Source organism: Podarcis vaucheri (genome assembly GCF_965113315.1).
Source record: "Podarcis vaucheri genome assembly, chromosome: 1".
NCBI lineage: Eukaryota > Metazoa > Chordata > Lepidosauria > Squamata > Lacertidae > Podarcis > Podarcis vaucheri.
This window is the reverse complement of record NC_138759.1, coordinates 96,556,719-96,573,262: the sequence shown is the minus strand read 5'-3', so window position 1 is coordinate 96,573,262 and position 16,544 is coordinate 96,556,719. Positions and strand designations below refer to the sequence as shown.

Here is a 16,544-nt window from a genome sequence, read left to right as displayed (position 1 = left end):
TATGCAAATCAAAAGCCAGCCACCTTTCAAAATTTGTGCCTTTCTGAATTTTGCAGCGCAGTTCTCCAGCGGACCATTATACACAAATATACATATACATGCATATAAATGCATACGTCAGTGAAAACAGCATACATAAATTCATTATATTGGGGAAGATTGCTTGCAAAAAAAAAAAAGTGTATACAAGGAGAAATCCACACTAAAAGGCTGGGGGTTTTTTAAATTAAAAAAAAATCACAAATTGCTGCAGAAATATGGAGAGCTGAATTTAAGACAGGTAAAATGAGAAACAGAGAGAAGCAATAATTGACAGATGTATCCATCCTAGTTGTGACAAACTAACTCCTGTGGAGAACCTCATGAGAACTGGCTAGCATCACTTTCTCTTGATCTTCCCCACCCTTCCGCCAGTGAATTCAGGGTTATATACACAACCCCCCACCTTGTACTTTATCCCCATACCTAGAGGCAGAGAATCCTCCCCTCACCTGGTGATCAGGCCAAAATGATAAAAGGTTGGGAGGCAGGCATCTCCTTCTCTAGGACCCAGCAGCACACTGCTGAGCCTTATTCACTTTGCCTTGGAAGCTCTTTGTTTACTGCAAACAGCACCTTCAGGGACATAAAGCACCCATGGGGGAGGGGTTTTTTTTGCAGGTAACTGGTGTGGGGCCCTGATTGGGAGCAGGACCATGTTTTGGATCGGAGACCCATGGATACTTTTTCTTCAAAATAAAAGTTCCCTGTATGACCACACTTTGGGTTGTTATAGAACGTAGTCTGGTATTTTGAGCAAAGCTGAGCGAGAGATATTAGACTTCTTTCAGGCTCCAGTTACACACAGCTGAGACTGATAGTGAGTTCTGAAAAGGGAGCTTCAAATTTATTTTACCAAACTATACTACTCATGAACTCACTTCTATCTCTTCAGTACCGTTGGGATCACTCTTATTTTTGTTTTGTTTTTAAATTAATATTGCCCCAGTTTACAGCTTGCCTTCACCTTTTGAAACAGAGCAAACTTATTATCTAACTGCCTGATCCTAAGCATCTTTATTTAGAAGAAAATTTATTTTAATATTAATGTCTGTGTAATTTATAAGAACAAGCCAATGCTTTGATTCCTTTTAGGTCAATGTAAAGAAAAAAGGGAGGGAGCTTATAATGACTGCTCCCCACATTGAATGGGGGGCGCCCTTTGCGTGGTCATGCTCAGCCCCTGGACCCTATGCAGCAACATTTAGCACAGGCTTGGCTTCACCTTCCCCCAGGTCGGATACTTGCAGGTCTCTGCCTACCTCAGTCAGTTGTCCAATCCTGCCTGGGGAAGCGTTGCCAAGGTGATCAGGCCAGGAAAGGGGAGGGACCACCTGCCCACACAATCGAGGGAGGATCTTACCTGGGAATCTTCAGTTGGCTCCAGAGCTCCATTATTTGCTTATCAAATAAGCAGGTGTGAATATGTTCCTGAAAAGCAGGCAACATTAATCTCCATCTATGACACTAATACACCTCCCCAATCTTAAATGTACTTCAGGGATTTGTGAATTTACAAGAACCCAGTGAGATGGGTTAGGCAGAGAGAGAGAGAGAGAGAGAGACTGGTTGGCTGCATGTCAACCAGTGAATTTCATGGCTGAGGCAGGATATGAAATGGAACTCATAAAGGTGGGGTGGCCACGCTTAAAGATAGATGACACTAATAGATTTGGGGTAAGCCCAAAGGAGTCTATGAAGAGTTCCGAAAGATTTCTCCAGACTCCAAAACCAATTTCGGGGGGAAATGAGATCCTCCCTCGATAGTGGACACAATAGCAAAGTAAAGCACATCAGGCCTACTTTCCTAAGTCTGCTCTTCATTGTTGTCAGTTAGGCAAATTATATGTTCTAGGCCACAAATGAATGTAACTTTCCAGATCTTCTTTCCCTTGAGGCTGACTGTGAACACGAATGACCCTTTGACTAGCTGCATAGAGAAGTGCTTCATTTACTTCATTTCCCCCTTACTTAAGAGGAAGGCTCTTGCCAATGCCTTCCTCATAGAGCGGTGGTTCTTAGACTTTCTACCCTGAGGGACCCCTTGAGGTAGCTAAAAGTCATTGAAAGAGAATAATAGTCAGGGACAGGAGGACGAGGCACTAACTAAATGAAACGGTAATATGCAAATATTTCCAGAAAGGCCAACCAATTCCCCTGATCCAATCTGTGGCCCGCATTTGTAAATACAGATCAGACCTGATCCAGTCTGGACTGATCCAGACCTCATTTGACCCAACTTGGATCTGAATCCAAATAAGACATCGTATTACTTCTGTGTGGCCCCAGGCCTATTTTTGGACCCTATACTTCGGCACAGCAGCTCACAGCATTCTGAATTCAGAATTTATTTTGCCAAGGATAAGGTTTCAGCTTTATAGCTTTTTATTTATTTATTTATTTATTTTATTTTTGTAAAAGGACACATGTGCTCTGGAACCTGTTCCCTTTTGGACAAGACAAAACTGAATTAGAATTTGTTTTGTTTCAACGTGAAATTTCCATGCATTACTCCATTGTGAGTGCTCTGAAAGTCCAAAATTTCCCAGAATGTCTGTGGCGTAAGTGATTTGAGGACTGTTATTATTGGGAATCTGACAGAAAAGATCATACTGACTTCAAAGACTCTGCATCAAGCCCCAAATTTGTCTCGGAAAGGCAGCATTCCACACGGGAGTGTCTGCGAACATCTGCTAAGCTAATTTAAACAAAGGCATGGCTATAAATCGCCTTCCTTCATGCAAGGCCTCTTCATTCCATTAAGATTATTGCAGTGATTTGCAAATATTAGATGCTGATTAATAAAGGTAAACAATGACAGTCTAGAATGATTGCCTAGAGTTCAAACATTTTACTAATAAGCTGCACATTTGCTTTCCAAAATGTGTTCCCCTTTTCCACTATTTCATTTTCATGCCTTTTAAATTCATTCCTATCAAAGTTTATTGGCTGTTTAAAGAAAGAGACCACATTGTCCCTGTCCCCGTCCCCCCATCTCATCCGCATATGTATGCTTTGTTCAACTTTGGTTTTTATTCCAGCAGTAAGACACATACAGGTATGATATAAAGGCTTCTCAATATCCCATCATTTGTTCTCATTCATAACAATCCATCTGTATTACCCTTAAGAGGCAATTTATTTGTAAGATTTCTTACCTACTTTTCACCGTAAAGTCCAGGGGTGGATTACAACAAGAGAATACAGAATTATAAAAACAGATGAAACCATTATAATTATAAAACAAGCAAAGCTGTTCCAAATGGAATAGGGGGTATACTTTTTTTAAAAAAATGTTTTAATGGTTGAAAACTTTATAACAGAAATATGCAATAGATGTTACAGGCAAAATAGGAAATACAAAATAAACAATTATTCATTCTTTAATACTTGCTTTGTACATCCATTTGTGCTTAGATTTGACAAAACCTCCAAGCTTCCCCTTGCGTTCCTGAATTAAGTTCCTTAAATACACGCTTAAGCTTTACTTTCTCTCTCTCTCTTTTACCTCTTGGATATTCAGCAATCTACGGTATATATATAAATTTTTATTAGTTTTTTAACATATCATTTTCAACAGTAATTAAACATACTTTTACATCTTATTCAATTTTTTTGACTTCCATCAATCCTGTCTGAAAATTTTCCAATCTAATCTCTCAGTATGCATTTCTTATCTTCCCTATTACATTTCAAACTCATAACCAATATCTCTATCTTTTTCTACTTTGTAACACTTCGTATATTTCTCCTTACAAAACTTCTTGTAGTCATACTAGCGTAATTTGTTGATCACAGTTGCTCTTCAAATAATTCATATACTTCTTCCAATCTTCTGTAAATCTCTGGTCCCGCAGGTTTCAAATCCTTCCTGTCATTTTGTCCAATTCTGCTTTACTTTCTCTAAGTTATTTGACTTACTATAAATTTTGTTTTATAAAATTATCCTACTTACACACTGAAGCTCAATCAAGACCTGCCAACAGATTGATCTTTTGACAGTGTTCTTTTACATATACTCTGTATATATCCCACTCTCTGATAAATTTTTCATCTGTAATGTCTCTTAACCTTGCTGATAATCTCACCAGCTCAGCGTACTCTCTTATTTTGCTTTGGCATTCTAATTTAGATGGAATATCCTCTCCCTTCCATCCTTCTGCAATTAGAATTCTGGCAGCAACTGCAACATACATAAAGGGTCTCCTGAACTTTTTCGGGATTTCATTACCCACAATTCCTAGCAGGAGGAGGGGTATAAATTCAGCAAAAGAGGTGGGTCACAGAAAATAAAAAGCTTTAATTTGTAAAAAAAAAAAAGCCATGGTAAAGATGTAGTATCAGTATGATTTTTTTTTATTTTTAATAAACGAGCAAAATACATTTGCTAACAAAGCAATGATTGGATAAAGGATAAGGATATTGCTGATTCAGTGAGCTGACTGAATCTATCTCCTATCTCCATGATCAGTGGAATTCTTGTATGCACATCTACCATATCAGATGTGTCTTTGAGTCCATATACAATATATATATATATATATATATATATATATACCACAGCAGTAATAAAAATCCCTCTCACAAGTGCATCACTTCTTCCACATTAGTGTTATCAGGAGACACAACATGGAGTTGGGAGCTCCATGTTTTTTCTGCACAGACAGCAGGGAGAAATTTGAACTCGCATTCAAAGGCGAACCTCTTTCTAAAACAATATGTGAACCAAATTGTAGCCATCCTTTGAAATCTGTACTTCTCCAATTTTTGCAATGCAGTTCTCTAGTCAAGTAACTTGTACAAAAAAATCACCTGGTAGCCTAAAGTGCCCATGCTAGTGAAAATAACATTCAAAAATGCATTTTATCAGGGGAATTCCTGGATCAAAACCAGCCTTTTCCCTGCTGGGCTAGTTTTCTTAATGCCTGCAAAAGTAATACCCACCCCAATCCCAATACTGCAGCCTAAAAGGTTACACTCCATTTGTCCACCTCAGAACTTCATTTTCAGCTGATTCAGCTGCATGTGTAGATGGTGCCCACATACAGAAAAGATGAAGTGATTAGAATGTGCAAGTGTTTAGAATTATTCTCCGACTTTAGGACATTTGGAGAGGGGTTTATTGTTTCTTTTTGTTTTGTTTTTGTTCCCACTTTTGCTATATACAGTGGTACCTCGGGTTACATACGCTTCAGGTTACAGACTCCACTAACCCAGAAATAGTGCTTCATGTTAAGAACTTTGCTTCAGGATGAGAACAGTAATCGTGCTCTGGCGGTGTGTCGGCAGCAGGAGGCCCATTAGCTAAAGTGGTGCTTCAGGTTAAGAACAGTTTCAGGTTAAGAACAGACCTCCGGAACGAATTACAGTAAGTACTTAACCTGGGGTACCACTGTATTTTGTGTTTTTATTTTGTGAACTGCCCTGAGATCTTCAGGTGACTCCACAATGTGTGCTAGAAAATCAGCATGCGATTCTTTAACTAGTTAAGCACAGTTATCCAGAATGGATGGATCTATGCTATATTGTGATCACCACCACCACCACACTCAGCTGAAACACTGGTCCTAACCACAAATAGGATGTGGTAAAGAATTGAGGGACAGAACATAAAAATACCCGGATAATTCTTGTAGTTTCTGCATGCTGGTATAGAGTGGCAACAGAATAAAGCTGCTGAAGGGAAGTATTTCTTGGTGTTGATGCTAGCAAGATCCCACCCATCCTGGCCATCAGATTGAGCAACAAAGTTCTAAAACTCTCTTCCAGCCTGAGAACATTTTGTGAAATGAAAGTCTAAAATCTGCAATGGAGGTTATCCATGCCCTGGAGGTCATCACAATCTCGTGATCCTTGCCTGAATTAGGAGAAAGGAAGGGAGGACAAGGGGCCTAATAAGCAAAAACTGGAAGTCAAGAGGCAGTTGCACCATCATGTACAATTCCTGATAACTTGAAACTGCAAGAGTCATATAAAGGGGTGGTAGGTTTGCAAGGATTTCCCCATTTTCCTCAGTAGCGCAACCTCTGAATTGGCAATTCTTGTGTGAGTCTGGAAGAATAGGGGACCCTCCAGATTGGTGGTGGTGGTGATTGTTGTTGTTGTTGCTGCTACTGCTATTGTTGTTGTTTTGCTGATGCATTCTGCAACATGTCACTGGTGAATAAATAGTGCATTAATGGTGAATTGATGCTAGACTGCCCACACGTCATTCCACTTTATTCATTCTTCTGCACCGCCAATGTCATCAAGTTATTGCTGTCTTGAGAAACACACTTGTGCTCTAATGCAACAAAAGTGGGGGGGGGAGAGGAAGCATGGGGTCTTAACACCACATTTGAATCCCAGGACTAAAAACACCTTCTAGTCCTGACAATCCATCAGAACACAAACTTGATATGAACAGCACCATATCTCTCCTATGTCTTCCTGTAGCATTATTGTGAACAGAGAATGGTGGATTTGGAAGGTGTCTGTCTATACACATCTATTCTCTCTATGCATCATATTCTAGATTGGCTGAGGGAAATAATATTATCTCACTTAAGCCCATATGATATGGGGAAGATGACTCAGAGAATCATTTCTGTCAGGCGTGCCTGCTTTGATGCAGATAATTTCTTCTCTCCCTCTCCCTTCCTCTCCCTGGTGGTGCCCCTTCCCACCCCACTGATTATTTTACCAGGCCACCCCAATTTTAGTTCAGTTTCTGGGCTGGAGTCTTCAAAACACTTTCCAGGTGGTTTTTTGTATCAGTAGCACAGCTGGGATTGGGATATAAAGCACCAAAAAGTCCTAATGATACAGGAATGATCATAACTCAGAGCTTGGCTTCATTTTGTGTGATAAAGCTAAGCAACTTGTCAGGACTGGATGGAGATATGTCAACTATTCAGCATCTGTGTTTTTACTGCTTTTCAGCAAGGATGTATTCACTGAGGCCAAGTAAATGTATGTATCTATTTTGCATTGCAGGGAGTTGGACCAGACAACCCTTTGTGTCCCTTCCAACTCTACAATGCTATGAATCTATTATGGGGAATCAACTGAGACAGGGATCCTTGCGCCCCAGGCCTGATCCCTGACAGTGTCACAGATAAGTTTCACATGATATTTTCATGCATGTTCCTGGATTACAAGTCATTTTCAGTCCCAGGAGCCTTGGGAATCAAAATACTAAAGATCAGTGAGCTTGAATAAGTATATGTACTCAATCAAGAGTGCATTCAAAGGTTCTTGGTTGTTCCTTTGCAACCACGGCTTTATCCGTGGGTGTTGCTTGCCCAAAACACCAAAGTGAGAGCCCTGGCAGGCTGAATTAAGCCTCTGGCCACCACTGCAACAGAGGAAAACAGAAAGGGTTGCACAGGGAAGAGAGCACAGTTTCTGACCAAGTACTATTATCCTTGTGGCAAGTCCTCCCCCTTTCTTAGGACTACCAAACATAGTGTGGCTATGTGTGCTGCTTTGCCGAGAACAGTCACCTGTCTGAAGAAGTACAGTGGTACCTTGGGTTACATACGCTTCAGGTTACAGACTCCGCTAACCCAGGTTAAGAACTTTGCTTCAGGATGAGAACAGAAATTGTGCTCCGGTGGTGCGAGGCCCCATTAGCTAAAGTGGTGCTTCAGGTTAAGAACAGTTTCAGGTTAAGTACGTACCTCCAGAACGAATTAAGTACTTAACCCGAGGTACCACTGTACTGCTTTCCCGCCTCTGGGCTGCAGCTACATATGATATTAATTCCTTAAAATACAACCATTCTGCCATCTGTAAACCAGAATTTGTTCTACCTTCAAATCCAAGTATTACAAGATCAAATTCTCTTTCACACAAAAAGTCTATAAGGAATTTCCAATCCTTAACCAGCGTCAGCAATAATTTTTTCTCTGATTAAACATGTTAACTTAGCTATCTCAACACCAGGTCCAATAGTTTTATCAGCCATTTTTCTGTTGTAGATAGGGCTGTGTCTTTCCATCAAGAAGTCCTGCTTTCGAAGGGCAGTCCTATCCAAGTCTGGTTTAAAGAAACATCAGAAGGAAGCATCTGGACCTGAGCAGGCACACAGGCCAGCTGGTCAAAAACAATAGATCTGATCATAATGGTTGAGTTACAGTAAGCATTTTTGAATTAGCACCTGTGAATATGAATTAGCACATGCAAGCTGGTGTCTTCTTTTTGGGGTGATGCATTTCCTCATTAATTGATAATGCCTAAGTGGACACCCTAATCCAGGCATAGGCAAACTCCGGCCCTCCAGATGTTTGGGACTACCTGATTCATTGGAAAAGATACTTGTCAAGCCTCCCCACAGTTGAGTTGAGCTTTTCCTCCAAAAGGGCAGAATGCATGTTTCAACCCAGTACAAAGTGGGCTATACAATTACTGTACTCAGATCCACCTGCAGGGAATATGGAAAGTGTCTCATAGCGTTCCTCCATCACAGCATCACGCAGCCCCTCTCTCTAATCTTGGAAATGTCGAGCTGACTATACTGTGTGCACAAATAAACAAGCTAAGGAAATGGGAATGCACACATCTCCCGAAAAATCAATGTGAGCTTCAAAAGCAAGTAAAAACCTAATGACCCTGGTAATTAACATTCTGTAAGAAGGTTGGTGAATTTCTCATACAAGCCTAAACAATGTGTGACCCGCTAAGTCTGGGGTCGCCAACTTTTTTAAGGACCATTTGGATTTCTTTTCTTTTTTTAAAAAAAAAATTAAAGATTCATTGGTTTACAAAAATACGTGCATTGTCTCTTTTTTCAAGTTGTGTTTTCTACAGATGTTGCATTTGTTGTGAGACATTAGTGTCACATACAGTGTTAGGTTAGGAAGAAGAGGGGAGGAGGGAATGGTGAGTGGGTGGGGTCGGGTGGCAATGTTTCTGCTCTTCTAATTAGTGTATGTGTGGGGTTTTCTGTCAGTGTCACTTGTGTGGGTTTTCTTACTATTCACTCGTATTTCTTTGGTGGTGAGAGAGGTTGGGGGTGGCCTAGGGTGTGGTTGGTTGTCTTTGATTGGCTGTAGTGAAATTTGTTTTTGTGTGTGAGTGGGGTATGTGTGTGTTTTTGGATCAGGTTAACCAGATTGATTCGTTGATGGCCATGGGTAGGCAACCTAAAGCCCAGGGGCCGCATCAGGCCCAATCGCCTTCTAAATCTGGCCCGCGGACGGGAATCAGTGTGTTTTTACATGTGTAGAATGTGTCCTTTTATTTAAAATGCATCTCTGGGTTATTTGTGAGGCATAGGAATTCGTTCATCCCCCCCCCCAAAAAAAATAATCCGGCCCCCCACAAGGTCTGAGGGACAGTGTACCGGCCCCCTGCTGAAAAAGTTTGCTGACCCCTGTAATGTTGGCGGATTCATCTTGTTGGGCTTGTTGGATTTCTGAGTAAGTAACATCGGTGCCAGCACCTTGGTCACTTTCCTCCCACTTTGCCAGATCAACAAACACACACACACCAGAGATGAAAAGAGAGATATTGCATGCAGAAACTTTCACATTTTGCAAGTGTATAATATATATAATATGTTCATACTGTTCATATTGTGTGTACGCCACGTTCTTGGTTTACACATTTCTGGATTTCCCATGGACTGCTCCCTGCCATGGATACTTCCTCCCAGGAGCTGGTTTTTGGTACTCACAGGACATGCAGGAAGCTACGATGCTATTAATAAGCTTTCTGCTTCCACAAAACCCTACGCCTAAAATCTCAACTTGAGTCAGCACATTTTCTTCCTTTATTTAGCAACCCATTTCACAACAGCAGTCAATGAGTTGCTGCAAATGCTTACGAGAAAACAGATTGTCAAACCACGCTGCAGAGGAAAGACTACACATGCAACTTGAATGTGAGATTAATCTGCTGATCTCTTCCTTCTCTCTCTTAGCTGAGCAAGGTTGTTTCTTTGGTTACATCTTCTTAGTATTTGAACATAAAGGTTGGCGTGTTATTCAAGCAGCTTGCCATTGTACAGTATTACAATTTCAGTATGCATTTCTTAGTTGTCCAAGCACACATAGAGAGAGATTTCTTCAGTTCCGGCAACAGAAGTGTCTGATCCTCATCAAGCCACACAAACGCCACATAAATACATACAAGCCTCATTTCTTCCACCAAACCCCTTCGTCAGACGCAATGTAAACAACAACTGGGTGCTTCCAGATGGTGTTCCTTGTGAGATAAGTGATGCATGGTTTTTCTTCTTCTTCTTCTTTTCAGTGCCCACATGACACCATTGCTGTCAAATGCCAACCCATATTTCCCCTTATTTAATCAACATTTATCCTTTCAGATAAGGTGGGGATCTGATAAACAAAACCACAACTGTTGCCAATGAACACCGTTTATGCATTGAGCTTTGTGAATGTTATAATAATAATAATAATAATAATAATAATAATAATAATAATAATAAATTTTATTTATATCCCGCCCTCCCCAGCCAAAGTTGAGCTCAGAGCGGCTAACAACAGTAAAAATAGCACAATTTACATAAAACAACAGTCAATTAATTAAAATACATGTTGCTTCTTTTTTTTTTTTTTTTTTACAGATTCCAGAGTTAACTCCAGCGCCCAGGGTACCAGCTGGGTTTCTGCATTGCCTTCATTGTTTTCTATGGCAGTGATACCTCCTGTTGTGCTGGTTTTCACTGGGTTTCATTCAAAATCCACTTTGTTAAATTCTGCAAAGCTCACTTGAAAAATGGGAAAGTGGCAGGAAGGGTTGTGGCGGGGGGTGAGGAAAGGGGCTTCCACAAATCACTTTCTTATTACATTTCTCCATCTCTGTCCACATAACAGCCAGGTTTGATCAGCCTTCTCCTCTGTGGAACCGATTGATTTGGCTTATTCTCCAAAGGCCCTCTTCTAATTGTCATTAGTTAGTTAAGCAATTAATTTAGAGCAGTATTGGTCGAAATGTTCAGAAACTAATCTGTTAGAGCCACAGAGAGGAAGAGAAATCAGGCAAGGTGGTACTTATTAGAGGAGCAACATCTGTTGCTGCCAGGACACCAAATTACAAAAGGCAACATGGACACAATTACCTGAACTCCATCAGAAATAATAGGCAGAGGTAGCAGACAGCAGAGGTTGAAAGCAATCTGGTTTGACTTGGGAGCCCTGCCAAACGCCCCCATGGAAAAAGAGAAATTAGAGCAGGAAGCCTTCTGCCTCGTAGAGCTTTGGCCTTCAGGAAGAGTTGAATGTGGGCTGCATTTAAAAAATAATAATGGAGGAAAAACATAAAAATTCTATAGGAAGCTAGTCCAGTTTCAGTGGCAGGAAACGTTGGCCATATTACCTATACATTTTTGGTGTGAATTCTTATTTCGAATAACTGATTCTGCAAATTTTTACTATTTTGCAGAGGTTTAGTCTTCTTGTGCCATTTATTGGATGAGACAAGGAGGCAGAAAGTTTACAGAATCCCCCACAGTCGTACAGAAATCCCCCAGAGAATGTCCCTAGCACAAACGGATGATGCTAGCTGGTACCTCTTTCTCCCCTTCTGCTTTAGCACTAAAATGCTAAATCAGCTGTGTAAGCTGTTGTTGGTTCACAGTCTTCCATTAAGTGCTGTGGGGCTAGTTTGGCACACCCTGAAATTTGGAGGTAATGTCACAAATTCAGGAGTAAAGGATACGCTTTCAATTAAGGGACATGTGAGAAGCCCAGTCCCATGAGTCTGTTCTTTCAAATCCTCACCGATTCTATCATCAGCTCAGTCATTTTACAAGAAATGGATCATTGTCTGAGAGTACCCTTTTGCTCTAGCCATTGAATACTAAAATCTTTCACACATTAGTCACATGAATGCGGTTCCAAGTATAGAAAGGGGCAGGCACAGTGCCGGATTTACGTAGAAGCTAAACAAGCTATAGCTTAGGGCCCCACTCTCCTGGGGGCCCCCATAAAAAATTAAAGGGGGGGACTGGATGTACATTTCCAATTGTATTTCAGTTCAACAATTAACTTTGATAAAATAAATATTTTGTTATGTGCAAATGGCTTTAGATACCTATTAGGTCCATAAATCACCATATATTCAACACAAAAATCAGCGACAATTTGTTGTTGACAAAGGACAGCTGGACATATGAAGGGCCCCATTACCTTCAGTAGCTTAGCCCTGGGCAAGCAGGCAGCCACACAAAATGCATGGACACGGCGGGGGGGTGAAGCAGGCACAACAGTGCAGCTACCCCCTCAGCTCCCTCTTCTACATGTGGAGCCCTTCACATAAATGGAGAGCCTCAAGTTGGGGGGGGAGGTATGGCCCAGTTTTGCACCCTAAAAGTTTTTGCCTGCTCCAAACAAAGCCCATTTATTTATTTATTTATTCATTCATTTATTTATGCATGCTAATTTCAACTAATAGTATTTTAGTATTAGTTCAAAGGGTAGGTAGGCTGATCCAGCAGGAGCATAAATACCAGCCTGTCTGCAAAGTCTCTGCTATGCCACATTAATTATCTGAAGCCTGCAAGTTAGGCCAATCCAACAATAATGCCTTTTGGGGAGGCCCAGCCAGATGGGCGGGGGTATAAATAAATTATTATTATTATTATTATTATTATTATTATTATTATTATTATTTTGAAATATATTTTAAAAAATTAAAAAATTGTCCAGTAGCACCTTAGAGACCAACCAAGTTTGTTCTGGCTATAAGCTTTCATGTGCAGGCACACTGTGTATCTGAAGAAGTGTGCCTGCACATGGAAGCTTATACCCAGAACAAACTTGGTTGGTCTCTAAGGTGCTACTGGACAATTTTTACATTTGTTTAATATTATATTATATTATATTATATTATATTATATTATATTATATTATATTATATTATATTATATTATATTATATTATATTGAGTGCATCAGACCAACGCGGCTACCTACTTGGATCTGGAATAATACATTTGTTACCTGAAAGTTTTATAAAATGCGATTCACACTGACAAATCAAATTCACATCATCGTCATTTTTAACGCACATCTTTTTTGCTTTCTGTATTAAGACATGCATTGACCAACCTCCTTAGAAGTTTTGGAGGAAGTGCTGAAGACGCCACATCAGAAAGTTGGTGGGGTTTTGTTTTTGTTTTTTTGGTTTTTTTGCAAGTCTAGTACAAAATAACCTGAAGCCAACAGAAAAGGTTTGCTTAATAGCACACATTCCCAGCAGATAAAGCTCAGAAACCCCTTCTTCTTCAGTGCCTAAGGTTACCCTGCCAAGATTGTAGTGTGGCTGTCAAAATTTGATCATGGACAACCTTGCTGGAAGTGTTAAAGATACTGGATCCTTTACATTTTCGGACAGGATGAAGTTTTCAGCATCTGGATTTACACCCTTTGAAATGGATGGTAAAGTATTTTCACTGTTTCATAATGATAGAGACTTTTAAAAGCACAATATCTCAAGGCATTTTACTAGTGTTCAAAGGTGCTTTTCTTTTTAAAGGTTTAATTGGAATTCAATTGCATTAAAAACATTGTCTTATTTAAATTTGTGCCATTGACAAATTTAGCAGAATATGGCACTGAATGGTTTAACAGCACAACCCTAACCATGTATACTCAATAAGCCCTATTGAATTCAGTAGCCCTTACTTCCAGGTAAGTGAGGTTAGAGGATTCCTAGGGACCATTACTCACTTTATTAATGTCTATGTGCTTCACATTAGTTAAGAATAGCATGCACGTATTTTAATCAGCCCTTCCCCACAGCATAACATACAAAAATCACACTTATGCTATTTCTGAATATTTCACTAAAAACAGTGTCAAGTTAAATGTGATTACACAGCATGCCAACTGACACAAGCTGTGTATATATTTTATACCGGGGTATGCCTGCCTACAAGCAGATGTTTCACTGTGCTTTAAAGGAAGAATTAATTTGTCTTGCATTTCAGAATGAAGGATATATGAAGATGGATGCTTCCATAAAACAAGCTTTTAGTTGCCTTTGTTGTATTTCTGTGGCCAGCAAAGGGAAAGAGGCGAAGGACTTGAGTTCACACAATGGTTTTTTTGTTTGGGTGTAAACATTAGCTAAACATTCAGTGAAACATGCTTTTCACTCTGCACAGCCCTATTTGCCGTTCTGAGAACCCAGCAAATGGAAAGTTTGTCTGGAAATACAACCAAGTTGAACAAAGTTCTTAAAAAGTACTATATCACAGCCTGCTTCTACATGAATTCACTGTCAGCTTCAGCCATGCGGCTTGATAGGATCCCTATTTATTCAGAAGCAAGTAATTGATTTTAACTCTCAGTACTTGTGCGTAGGGCTGCAGCCTTAAACAGTAACACAGCACATTGGTCACTCGTTTACAAGCCAAAAGGATGGAATATCAATTCTTAGTGTGTTCTTTCCTCTCCAAAACTTTAGAACCCAAAGGCCAGAAAAAGACTTGCAAAAGGTGCATTTCAGCTCTGGTTACAATATACCTGATTCTGCTCACTGCAGGCTTCGGACTGTTGGCCTATAAAGGTAATTGATTTTAAATGCTATTTCCTGTCCTGAATCTAAAGATAAAAGATTGTGCACTGGTTATATTTTAAATATCCAATAAGTAAATTTGTTTCCAGAAAGGAAACAACCACCAGGACAAGAGGTTAGATGGGGATGAAAGCTGCATCATTTGCTGAAGACCTAAAATGTGTGTTGTCATTTTTAAAAAGAGTTTTAGTCAAACCCTTAAAAACACAGAAAGAATGGCAGTATAAAACACAAACACACACACAAAAGAGTTGTTACAAGGGTTGCACACCACCCCCAATCTCTGCCACGGCAGCAAGATTCCAGGGGTTTCCAGGCACTCTCCCAGGGTCATGTTTCCACTGGGAATCAAAACACAGTGGAGACTGTCATGTCTTTAAGAGATATGGTTTATTAACACGTATTTACAACCTGGGTACAGGTGGAGGGAGCGCAGAGTTAACAGCATTCACATCCCAAGAAGGGCATTGCATCCAGAGGCTTTCTAAGCACCACCTCTGTGCCTCTGCCCCAGCTTGTCTTCAGCCAGCCCCCGTGGCATCTGCCTTTCAGCTCCCTCCCCAACACAGAGTTCTCCCCACCTCCTGCTTCTCCTTCCCAGAAAACCCCTTGCCAAGCAACTCATCCCCCTTTCCCTGCTGTTCCAAGCCTAGTTTTAAAAGGTGATGATTTCCCTGTATCCTATGTGATCAGTTGGCAAAGACCCATCAACACCTTTTGTCACGCTTAACGGCTTCCATCCCAGATGAGGCCCTGGCCTGGAAAGGGAGCTTACCCTGTATTTTTCCACTAGACTGCATCTTCCCTTCAGTACTTCATAAACCAGCTAATTCTTACCCCTTAATTAATTTCTAACATTCACTAACTCTAGCAGTTATGGGTTCCCTTCCACCCTCAAACTCTTGTTACCCCAGATTTGTAACAATATAATACAACTCTAAAAGTCCCAAGCGTGTAACATGTTTGTGAAAAACAAACACAAAGGCTGCTAAATTCACAGAGGCCAAATTCCGTACATGCGAGGAAATAACCCTCAGACCTTTTGCCTCCCAAGCTATTTCCCCAGATGTTCTCCCATCCAGCCACATGTTAGACAAATTTGTCATCTTAAGGACCCAGGTGACAGCTTGGGTAGGAGTGGTTTCAAGTGCTTCTTATCCTACAGGTTGCTAGTGACTTCTTTCTTCTAATGCAGAACTGTTCAGAATATACTGCTGGGGTAATTAGGAATTACAGTATTCTACAAGCCTATTCATCCAAATGGCATCAGGCACTGGTCTTGAACTGGTGGCTCCTGTGACCAGATCCTATATCATAGCTGGATAGCTGGTGGTAGTGATATCACCAATTTTTCTTTCTTTTTGGTTGACTTTTTTGAAATAGAAAGAGGGGGAGAGAAAAAAGAACACAGGGAAGAGGGAGAAAGGAGCAAGGAGTAAAAATGATGACAAACAGAACATGCCTGTCTTGCCATATATGGTAAAATAGTCAAAGAGGACCCCATACTGTGGGTTGAGGTTAAAGTTGGGTCATGGGACTCAAAAGGTTGAAGGCTGCTTACCTCGGGGACATTGCAAATGTCCATAAAGCCACACAAATAAGAGGCAGCCCCAGCTGCATGTGCTTCATTTGATTCCTTACCACTTAATGCCTCACGGCTGAGGCCTGGAGTATCCGTCGCTTGCAACAGCAATGTGGCTGCTCCAATATTGATATGGGTAAATGTGTGGAACAAATCTATCATGTGTGTGATGGGGATGACCATGTGGTTTTCTACCATGCCAGCATCTGGTACTTGAGGGGGCTGAAAATGCTGGTGTGTGGAGACTTCCGGGTCAGCGCCATCGGTGAATGGCGGAGTTCCTCTGTTCGGAGGAACGGGCTCCGTGGAAACTGGGTCTTCCCACCACGGTGAAGGTGGGGACCCGCTAGAAATCCCAGGCGGAGGAAGCCTGGGAACGTGGGGTTCGGCAGGGCACC

At 40.8% G+C, this 16,544-nt stretch overlaps 1 protein-coding gene across 2 annotated transcripts in view; it reads left to right on the top strand.

Moving 5' to 3' along the window:
* The first annotated feature begins 9,763 nt into the window (after positions 1-9,763).
* Positions 9,764-16,544, top strand: part of MARCO (macrophage receptor with collagenous structure) — a 28,756-nt gene continuing 21,975 nt past the window's right edge. The window contains exons 1-3 of one of the 2 annotated variants that reach the window (XM_082198582.1): positions 9,766-9,904; positions 13,078-13,423; positions 14,454-14,555. In XM_082198582.1, coding sequence (XP_082054708.1) covers positions 13,324-13,423; positions 14,454-14,555 — 202 coding nt within the window. In that variant the 5' untranslated portion in view covers positions 9,766-9,904; positions 13,078-13,323. Of the gene's footprint in view, positions 9,905-13,077; positions 13,424-14,453; positions 14,556-16,544 lie in introns of both variants that reach the window. The other variant, XM_082198583.1, reaches the window with a different exon arrangement.